The sequence below is a fragment of the Triticum aestivum genome, chromosome 6D, assembly GCF_018294505.1.
Source record: "Triticum aestivum cultivar Chinese Spring chromosome 6D, IWGSC CS RefSeq v2.1, whole genome shotgun sequence".
Taxonomy (NCBI): domain Eukaryota; kingdom Viridiplantae; phylum Streptophyta; class Magnoliopsida; order Poales; family Poaceae; genus Triticum; species Triticum aestivum.
Window position 1 is genome coordinate 2,464,348 of NC_057811.1, and position 11,425 is coordinate 2,475,772.

At 39.8% G+C, this 11,425-nt stretch overlaps 1 protein-coding gene across 2 annotated transcripts; it reads right to left on the bottom strand.

Annotated features, from left to right (window-relative positions):
- Positions 1-2,705: 2,705 nt before the first annotated feature.
- Positions 2,706-11,425, bottom strand: LOC123142910 (kinesin-like protein KIN-6). 2 transcript variants are annotated; one of them, XM_044561618.1, is made up of 23 exons: positions 10,724-11,425; positions 9,494-9,699; positions 9,093-9,216; positions 8,801-8,895; positions 8,521-8,656; positions 8,339-8,404; positions 8,149-8,211; positions 7,626-7,676; positions 7,163-7,245; positions 6,424-6,544; positions 6,211-6,306; positions 5,936-6,130; positions 5,278-5,362; positions 5,121-5,194; positions 4,918-4,983; positions 4,669-4,798; positions 4,443-4,586; positions 4,259-4,356; positions 3,809-3,881; positions 3,641-3,693; positions 3,307-3,431; positions 3,107-3,191; positions 2,706-3,007 (listed from the first exon to the last, which is right to left on the bottom strand). In XM_044561618.1, exons 1-23 carry the CDS (start codon positions 11,348-11,350, stop codon positions 2,885-2,887), a joined length of 2,919 nt encoding a protein of 972 aa, XP_044417553.1. In that variant the 5' UTR covers positions 11,351-11,425; the 3' UTR covers positions 2,706-2,884. The 2 variants fall into 2 exon arrangements, with proteins under 2 accessions (XP_044417553.1, XP_044417552.1); XM_044561617.1 differs by having other exon boundaries at positions 3,107-3,194.

Here is an 11,425-nt window from a genome sequence, read left to right on the forward strand (position 1 = left end):
CATTTTCTGTTTTAGAAATTATATATGACCTATTTCAAGAAAACCTATCGTGTTTTTAGCAATTGTTCATCATATATATAACCAAAAAGTCATAGTGTATTTTAAAAATATTTTTTGTGTATTCAAAATTTGTTCATCATGTATTTAAAAAAATGTTCGCATATTTCAAAGGAAAATATGTATTTGATAAAAAAAACATAGGTACTTAGTACAAGTTAGAATTCACCAAAATCTGAATGTTGCTTGTACCAAAAATAACAGTCTAACATTGTTATTTAATATTCCAAGCGGTGATAACACTACTCATGACTATGAATAATTGTGTTTTTCTCTCTTTTGCCGCTAACAAAAAAAATGAGACATCAGATTTCCGCTTTTTTTTTTGAGAAACAGATTTCCGCTAGAAAAAAAAATTGAGACACTACAGATTTCCGCTAAATGAACCAACGCGCACGCACCTGGGACTTACCAAGTCCAGGCCCGTTTCTCCAAAAAAAAAACAGAGGAAGTCCAGGCCCAGGAGAGTGCGCACGATGTGGCCTAGCAAATTGAGCCGCAGCTGATTTTAATATCCTTGTGTTGCTACTTGCTACTTGCAATTTACTCACAAAAAATATCTATTTGTACGAATTCTCAAAAAGAAAGGCACTTAAAAAGAAGTTTACGTGTATGTTCACTTGAAATTCAAGATTTTATCAAATTAAGAATCTATTTATAAAAATATTTGTATTTTACTAATTTTATATAACTACGTCAAAAAATGAAGTAGTGCATGTTTTGTCCATGTAAGTGAAAAATCGTTCTTGTAATTTTGAAGAGTGTTCGCGTTTCTTGGAGAAACATGGCTTTTTTAAAAAAAAAAAAGATATCATCGTGTATTTAAAAAAGTGTTCATCGTGCATTTAAAAGAATGTTTATCATGTATTTTATAAATGTTCATTTTCTGTTTTAGAAATTATATATGACCTATTTCAAGAAAACCTATCGTGTTTTTAGCAATTGTTCATCATATATATAACCAAAAAGTCATAGTGTATTTTAAAAATATTTTTTGTGTATTCAAAATTTGTTCATCATGTATTTAAAAAAATGTTCGCATATTTCAAAGGAAAATATGTATTTGATAAAAAAAACATAGGTACTTAGTACAAGTTAGAATTCACCAAAAATCTGAATGTTGCTTGTACCAAAAATAACAGTCTAACATTGTTATTTAATATTCCAAGCGGTGATAACACTACTCATGACTATGAATAATTGTGTTTTTCTCTCTTTTGCCGCTAACAAAAAAAATGAGACATCAGATTTCCGCTTTTTTTTTGAGAAACAGATTTCCGCTAGAAAAAAAAATTGAGACACTACAGATTTCCGCTAAATGAACCAACGCGCACGCACCTGGGACTTACCAAGTCCAGGCCCGTTTCTCCAAAAAAAAAACAGAGGAAGTCCAGGCCCAGGAGAGTGCGCACGATGTGGCCTAGCAAATTGAGCCGCAGCTGATTTTTAATATCCTTGTGTTGCTACTTGCTACTTGCAATTTACTCACAAAAAATATCTATTTGTACGAATTCTCAAAAAGAAAGGCACTTAAAAAGAAGTTTACGTGTATGTTCACTTGAAATTCAAGATTTTATCAAATTAAGAATCTATTTATAAAAATATTTGTATTTTACTAATTTTATATAACTACGTCAAAAAATGAAGTAGTGCATGTTTTGTCCATGTAAGTGAAAAATCGTTCTTGTAATTTTTAAGAGTGTTCACGTTTCTTGGAAAAACATGGCTTTTAAAAAAATCTTTGTGTATTTAAAAAATGTTCACCATGCAAATTAAAAGAATGTTTATCATGTGTTTTATAAATGTTCCTTTTCTATTTTAGATATTATACACGATCTATTTCAAGAAAACCTATCATGTTTTAAGCAATTTTTCATCGTATATATATTTGAATATTGTTCAACATGTATTACCAAAAAGTCATAGTGTATTTTAAAAATATCTATTGTGTATTGAAAATGTGTGTTTTTTAAAAAAATGTTCACATATTCCAAAGGAAAATATGTATTTGAGAAAAAAAAAGTCCACCATGTATTTTAAACGTGTTTGTTGTGTATTTGAAAATGTTCATCGAGTATTTCAAACTGTTTAATATACATTTATAATGTTTATTGTCCTTTAGAAATGTCATCACATATTTAAAAAAGTTATTGCGCAGTTAGGAAAAAGTTCATCCTATATTTAAAAGTTTTCATATAAAAAATACTATAAATAAATAGAAAACATAAAAAACATGAGAGGCTATCTGCTAGAGTTGCTCTAAGAGCGAGGATTTGCACCGCTCCAATGCTCCATTTAAAAAAAATCCCAAAACGTAGGTACTTAATACATGTTAGAATTCACAAAAAAAAAAACGAATGTTGCTTGTACCAAAAATAACAGTCTAACATTGTTATTTAAAATACCAAGCAGTGATAGCACTATTCATGACTATGAATAATCGTGTTTTTCTCTCGTTTTGCCGCTAACAAAAAGAAAAATCAAGATGTTTATCCACAAAAAAAGGAGAACATCGTTTAAACTTATGGGTGCATTTGCTTTTAAAAAAATGGAATAAAGTGCCGACTACGGCTCAGGTGCCATCTTCTTTTCACTATATAGTTCCTCAGTACCGATAAAAAATCGCAAACTATACGGATGCACGATGATGATGAGAGCGTTTCTTAGATAGATAAATTTCCTTGTGCCACCAAAAGTTTAATTGTGAACAGGACTTGGTGAAGATCCTACAGAAGCAACCCACCGTGGAGAAGTAATAATAACTACACCAAACCAAGATGATTTGACGGTCTGAATTATATCTAATTGAGTGGGTGGGTGTTCTTCTCTAGCCCCAGCGATGCCTCATGGGCGGCGCTTTTGCTTTGAGGAGCCGGATGAGCGTGTCCGATCGCCCAGCAGCCGTCGCCGACTGCTCGCCTGACGATGCCTTGGCGCCTCCTCCTCCATCCTGCAGCAACAGCCATTGCGCCAGTCAGTTAGGTTAGAATCAATAGGCCCAAAACCAAACGCTTTCCGCAAACAAGGGGGCACGTGCGTGCTTGCGTACCGTGGCCCTCTTGGTATCCGCAGCATCGATGGCAGGGCCGGTGAACTCCTTGAGCATCATGGCCGACACTGGCAGCAGCCTCCTCCTGCTTCACCAAACCAAACCACAGGTTGTTTGTGTAAATTATATTATGGATATTAATTACTTATCAAGCTGGTTCTTGATATTAGGTGCGGCCTTCCGTGAGTACGCTCGCTCACCTTGACGGCTTCTTTGTGTTTTCACGAGGCTTCGAAGCGCAAAGGTCCTCATTTGCTTCTTCCTGGCAAAGGTTCTCTTTTTGGTCATCTGTGGTTCCTTCTGCCTGGCAGTCCTTGGTTGGAGCCTTGGCATAAGCAAGACAACCAAATCAGGAAATGCAACTGTAGAAACAAAATACGTGTGGTATGACAGCATTATTATAAACAACCCTGGTAGAATCTGTCAGCTGCATCTACGATCTCGCGCTACATTACAGTATTTGGTAGTAGTAATAACCAAGGCAAAAATAATCTAATAAGTACCCAGGTCTAGACAAGCAGCAAAAGAGCTTACTATTGAAGCCTTCGTCTGGGGAAGCCCTTCATCCGGTACATGTCGGCCATGTGCTGCAGAAATGCACCGATGTTGATTAGGCGACTCATCTCATCATTTAATGCAAGCAACGTGAATATACCAAAAGTTAGCGACCAAAGATTATTATGCACGACACTTGACGCCTACCGTGTTCTGCAGCAGCCTCCTTTACCGTGGGCTCACAAATTTCTGGCTCAGGCACCAGTTCATCAGGATTCTCCTAGAAGAGAAGGAGGAAAAGTTCAACCGATATGTCATAGTTTTCAGTAGGGTGTTCCTAGTAGGAGAAACTAGTGTGGATAATCTACGACGGCATGAGCTCGAGTTACATGCAGTGGTGTCGTCTTGAGATACAAAATAATTGATCATGCATATTGATATTGCTTCCTACACACAAATCTCTCACAGTGCTTTAAGGACTGAATAGTTCTCAACTGTCTGAAACAGATTAATGTTTAGGAACCCATATGGAGAAAGGATGTAATATGCATCAGCCTGCCATCGGGACCAACCATGGCATACTAAGAACATTCCAAAAACAGGTAGGGTAAACTTCCCTTTGAGTTGCAAAAACGAAAGGATCAAAGGATTACATACCATGCCTTGCAACTCTAACAAAGGCTGATTGGAGCTAACGTCTCCAGCGCCAAAGTTCGGTTGCTGAGATGAACTTTCATAATCATGCTGCTTCATTTCTGTACAAAGATCGAGTGAAAGTTTAACAACAACAAAAAGTACATCACTAGCAACGAAGAAACAAGCATAAGAAATGATTTTGAACCTTTTATGTCGACGACATGTTGAATACTCTCCACTTCTGTATTGCTGCTTAACTCCTCTTCTTCACTTTGTTCCATGGGAGCTTTCTCGCTAACTTGTATATCAGTAAACTGTGCGGACAGATTACAGGGAACTATATGAAGTTCTGCAGAAATGATACATGTGTATCAGTTGTTGTGTACCAGTTAGTTTAAGAGCTTTCAAACAAAGTGGATATACAATTGGACCTGTATAGCTTAGCTCAGATGGATCATCCAAATGACTGGGTGCATGTGTTACACCGCCGTCAGGTGCAGATGTTTGCTCAGAACAACTCTCAGAACCATCAGATTCCTTGTTGCCCACTTGTCCCATTATCTGAAATAAGAGAAACATAAAGTCAAAAATGATGTTGTTCAGTAACAAGAACTACGATCAAATGCAACGCAAAATGACTCTGCATACATGAGAAAGTGAGAGAAAATTGCAATGCCCACCTCAGTATTTTCCTTTTTCAGATCGCACTTGGGTTCAGTAACATCAGGAGTGCATGATTCCTCTTTCTGAAAAAGTAGGATGGCATTGTATCAGTAGAAGATGAGGCGAATTTCTTCAACACTAGGTCGCATCACAAAAGGTTGAACTGTGTGGACACATTGCTCATGACGGAATGCAGAATGTTGAAGGATAAGTATAAAACCTTCAAATATCTGGAGCTCAACTCGTGTTCATCTATCAAATTAGCAACAGAGGTATCACAGTCGACGGATTTCTCTGTTATAAGAAAATGGACTCAGAACCAAAACAACTATGTGCTGATATTGGTGAGGACATGTTTACTGTGAAAACATATAAACCTGTCATATCGCAATAAGCTGAAGACATTTCTGGATCAGAATATGTAGATTCTTCTGAGATCTTTTGTACCAACTCAGTGCTCAGCTGTAGACAAACACAAGCATATCAACAAGAAAGTTCCAACCTCATATGTATGGCGTACTTCAGATAACATGAAAACAAGCGTTTGCGTGTCTTTTCACAAAGAGTACAAGCAAATATATGAAAAAGTTGGGCAAGAAAGTGCCGATTTCATACAACAAAGAACACCCTACAAGTCTACACAAGCAACACGAACACCATATGCTACTCCTAATGGCTGTTCAGGCAGCAAGTAAAATTAGAGTGTACAATCTCATGGCATATACAGTATTGAGATACAGACTTAAAAGGGGAGATATGTTGCTTGCTATTGAGGCACAAGTATGACTAGGCACAAGTAGTACATAAAGCAGGGCAGAAGGTGATATGCAAAAAAAAAAAAAGAGCATTGGAGATATGGTAACTTGCTTATAGAGTTCTAATATTAAAGCATGCTTATTTGATTCTTGCTTGAAATAGCAGAAAACCATATAGCATATATACCTCCAAATCTAAGTCATTCATCATGCACATATAAGGCAGTATATGTAAATAGAACATCAAACGTCAGATATTATAATTTGAAGCTGAACTTACATGGACATTGTCTAATGCAGCATCACTGGCCAGGTCAGTTTGAGAAACCGAGCTTATAGCAATTGATGCAGCATCATTTTGCTTAACGTGTGAACAACGAGACTTCAGGTCATCCAACTCCTTTTTCAGCTCTAGAATTTCAATGTCTTTATCTTTGAGCAATTCTCGCATGCTTTTAGCAGCAACCTCGGACTCCTATGAACGAAATACCATGGATCAACACAATACAAAAAGAAACTCGAATGAACAAATTACCAAAATCTTTTGCTGCTTACTGAAATCTTTTGTTTTGAAACAGTCCATAAAGCGTTGAAAAGGTTCTTCATGACTTGTTCACTTCGAGACACTCTTTGCAGCTCCTTTTCTTCAGCCTGCAGAACATAACAAAAATGATAGTTCACTCAAAATAATTAACTATCGGAGCTGAAATGTCTATACAAGTGATGATGTATGAGACAAAATTATTGGAGGATTTAATCAATTTGTACCGTAACAACTTCAGGTTCGGGCTTGTTAACCTTCCTCCTTTTCTTGTTCTCTTGGCAAACCAGGGAAACATTGGTTCTCTTTTGGGAAACCAAGTCAGAAGATTCATCAAGGCTGGTGTACCTGAAAAGATAACAGGAAATAGAATGAATGAGCGACATTTGACAAAACGGTCGGATTTCAAGTACAACATGGAGTCATTTAACTCATCAGCAAGGACATTTAACTACAGTGTCACGAAGAACAACTTCTTCGACACCGAAGCTAAACGAACTTCTTTGAAGGAATCAGTAAGTACACATCATTGAACATATAGAATCTACAGCCAAAGTCTTTCCTTGATTTTGTATGTACAGTGTGTTGCTACTTATACAACCCTGTCAATAGTACTATATTTATTTTAAAAAAAACTACCTAGGAGTATATCACATATGCAAAGGACGTTTGACTAACGTAAATCAAGCATGAAAATGGTACTATTGGCCACTGCCATTCAATCCAAAATTCATTGACAGGTCAAGTAAAGACTCAAGAGCCCATGTGTCATTGTTTCTTAATTCCTTACAGTCAAAGTTCTATGATTCGGTCTTTTTTCACCCTTTCTCTAGTTCCCTAAACTAACAATTCTGTGTTCCTATGATCAGACTATCAACAGACAAATATCTGCTATTGTAATAGGTTTAAATAAAGGACTTCTCTGCTCCTTGAGTTCTTTTACTTAATCAGAGGTAAGGGAAATACCTTATTTTCATGTAAGGAGATGCTTGTCTGAGCAAATATGATGTATCAGCATAGTCATCTTCTCCTGGTTTCACGTTCAAAATCTGAGAAACAATAGAAATGGTAATTAAAAACAGTGCACTTATCAAGTCAACATGCACTGTGTAGACCTCAGAGTAAGGGTGTCAATGACACACTCTTCGAGCATAAAAATACAGAGATTGTGAATGACTTGAAAAAATGGGCCTTCAGTTGAAAAAGATTCAATAGGCATCATTCATAATGGCCAATAGAATAATACTCCCTCCGTCCCGAAATAAGTGTCGCTGATTTAGCATAACTTTATACTAAATCAGCAACACTTATTTTGGGAACAAGGGAGTAGTACATTTGTCAGGATCAAAAAAACTTTGAACTAGTAAGTTATGTCATTTGAGGAGCTGTTGATAAGAAGAATAGTCCATTTTATCTCAGAATGGCTTACCAGAGTCATCTTCTTCCTTCCTTCCAGGTAGTCTTTCAAGTACCTCGTCAACTTTCAAAACACAAAATATTTAGGACAAATGAAAATAATATACATCAATGAACTGGATAATAGCATTTAAAACTAATAAAAACTCATAGCATATACAGGTTTAAAGAGTAGAAAAACTGCGTGTACAAAAACAGAGTAATGTCTAATAGCAAGCTAGTAGTGTATACATGGAAACCAAGCTGCACAAGTTATAATACAATATATAGGAAGTCAGTAGCTTAGTTGAGATGGAGATATGACTATAAGCACACTAAAAATATTGTGTTGATAGGCACATTTCTTATTAGATCAATACTTGTCGACTGTTAGATCCCTAACCAGAGAAAGGGAAGATCTCCAATAAAAATGTTATGTTGATTGGAGAAACATGTGATGGGCATTGTTTGGAGACCAGCCAAAAGAATCAAAAAAAGGGAAGATTCAAGATCCATACTATGTTTATTTCAAAAGAATACATTGTCAGCAGACATACCATTGAGTTCTTAAAATGTTTCTCCAAGGTTTTCTTCTGATTTTTCTGGTGATCTAACAAAGCCTGCAGTTACCAAAGTTGAAAAGGAAAACTATCATTAGATGGCAAGCGCACCTCACTGATAAAAAATGCATTCTGCAAGCACCATCTGTTGTGCGTAAAGGGCAGCAAATGAAAAAGCTAATTTTACCCTCAGACATAGACCAAAAACCATGGACGTATTGTTGATAAAGTTACTCTCCAACAACCTTGAACCCTGGAAACCAAAGATTAAAAGTTATTTAGACCATTATCCAGTAGAAGAACAGGTGTCATGACATGGTTCTATGATCACTGCTATATAATACAATTAACGGTGATAGACGAATAGACCTTATTTCCAGTATTCTTTTTTCGCTCTGCTCCAGCAAGGTCAGCAATGGTCAGGACAGATCCACTAGTCGGGTGCTCACTTTTTTGGTCAACGGGTTTATGAACAGCACGTATAGTGATGATGCACTGTGACCGGCTGCAATACAATATGAAATTAATCTTAACATCATCGTATATAACTTAGTTAGGAAACACAATGAGAAAACAATGCCCATTTTTCAGGATAAGTGCTATTTATATGAAAGATATGTTTGCAGATCTATCTATACAGAGAACATGCCTTGACTCGCTGTTAGCATCAGTTGCAGCTGTGCTACGCTTAAGCATGCCACGTGAAACAAAACTCTCAGCATCCATGGCACTTGAAACGGCCACCTGCAAAATAAATAACAGTGAGCATCTAATTTTATGCTATTGCCAGAAAGGCGAGCACCTTACTGCATGCTACTACAAAAACTATCCATATCAACGCAGTGCATATCAACTGGAATGTGCCATTCCAAGGCCCCGTCTTTCAGGATGGAAGCCAAGGCTGATTACAGCAAAAAAGTGCAAAATGAGATCGTAGATACCTCTTTAAGGCCTTTAATTGTTGCTGACTGCTGGAGGACCAGTTCTGCTGCATCAGACAGAAGATCGAGAATCCGTTCTCCTTTTCCTTCACAGAGTATCTCGAACATTGACAAGTAAAACGATCTGCAAGTATGACATGGAACCCATTAACAGAGTATTTGTGATAAGAACTTGCATTTGCACATCATGTTAATCTATAAGCTGTTCGCGAGAGAATCCAAAACTGTATAACTCTTTTTAGTTTCAGAAATTTACAGACTTGCATGCTTCACTAATCTTCTGAACATTTGCTATGTTTGCGGCATTTGGCGTCAATCCTAGCAGACCCAGTACTAGATATGCAGATTATACACTAGTAGAGTGTACCAAGCTGGCAGCAAAAAGGCCAGAACAGGTGTACCTTGGCGATTGGTTGCCACCTTCGGATTCATCTGCCGCAGTGAAGATCTTCTGTAGAGTGAGCGGTACTAGGCCGGGATTTCTTGCAGTACCAAAGACGGTGTGCGTCTTGCCGGACCCCGTCGGACCCATCGCCACCAGAAGGCCGCTCTTTCCTCCCAAGAACTCGTCCACCAGCGGGTTCATCACTTGAGTAAAGATATCATTCTGCACGGAATTGTAAGAAGAGATCAATAGCATGCCAGCAAATGCATAGCTTCAGGTCCAGTAAACGTCATCTAAATCATAGCCCGGTACAGAAATACTCCTAGGTCTTCTGTCCACAAAAAAATAAATGCATGGATTTTGGAGGAGCGAAGATATAGCCAGGGTGTGTGCATTGGACTTCTAAAGGCTGAAATGAAAAGATCTATGAGACTGTATTAAGATTATACGGAAGAAAAATTCATTGTATGCATCTTTCAGCCTTTGTGGTACATAAATAAAAATCCATGGGTGTATTGGAAAAAATTACATCACATCATGGAGTGAAAAGAAAATGAATTGTAGCAAGACGTCCGACGGATGAAAAATTCTCTCCAAAATAGAGTGCACTCGGATCATTAGGAAAAATGCCAAACGAAACCCATAGGACAAAATCCTTAGGATTCACACCTAACTATTTTACCGTGGTTTATCTGCAAAAATAGCCCACAGTCTCTACAGCAAGGTAAGCAATCGTAATAGCAAGGACAATAAGTTCCTTACACTTGGCACAACTGTGAGCTGGAAGCACAGATCTGAAAAAAGAAGATTGTTGCTGCTTTTTCTTAAACTAGCATAACAAGGATTATATGAATCGATGATCTTTAGTAATAGAACTGTACTCATGTCATGTAGGAGCTTTCGTCGTATCATGCAACAAACAAAACTTCGCCACTAAAAATGCATACAGAAGCTGTGCAAAGTTTACACGAGTTAAACATCTCCAGCTAACTATAGTAACAAAAAGTCTGGTTCAAACACTGTAACCACGAGTTCCTCACTGCTGTGCTGGGGATGCTCACAATATCCTCCCAACAGAATTACAAAATGCACAGGCGCAATGCAAATGCAGGTCGAAATGGAGCCGATTCGTCGGGGTTTTGGTGCTTTTCTTGGGGTGCAGCAACTTGTTCTAAGCGAGACATCAAAATTGCTGCTTTAGTGGGTTGTAATCGGGAGGGGATAGGGATTTGGGGGTTAGTTATACCTGCGAGGAGTCGGGCGGCAGGACGGCGGAGAAGCCGTCGAAGACCTCGGTGGCGGTGCGGCCGCGCCGGTGGTCGACGAGCTTGGCCTGGGGGACGGTGAGCGCGACGGAGCCGGGGCCGGTGGCGACGAGGCAGACCCCCGGCGGCTGCTGCTGCTTCTTGGGCGGCGGCGGCGGCTGTTCCTTGGCCCTGGCGCGGCCGGCGGCAGGCCTGCCGCCGCGCTCCCGCTCCGGGGCCGGGAGGGGGCGGATGCGGAGGTACACCTTGAGGCGCTCCTCCCCCGCCGCCGGCTGCGACGAGGTCGAGGAGGTGAGCGCCGGGGCGGCGGCCGCGGCGGGAGGAGGGGGGTGGGGAGGGGAAATGGCGGCGTCGGGTGGGGTGGGGGGAGGAGGCGGGAGAGGGGTGGCGCCGGCCGCGGGAGTTGCTGCCGCCGCCGCCGCGGAGGCGGGTTCGTCGTCGAGCAGGCGGGAGATGACCGGGGCTTTCCGGCGGCGGGAGCGGAGGGTGCCCGTGGCCGTGGTCGGGGTCGGCGCCGGGGCGGGGGTCGGGCCTGGGGTCAGGGCCGGCCTGCCGCGGCGGGGAGGGTTCCGGCGGACGGTGGTCGGCGGCGGCGGCGGCGAGGCCATCGGAATAGAATGGGGGTCGATTTGGTTTTCTTTTCCCTCCGCTGCTCTCCGAAACTGGTTTCGAAATTGGAAACC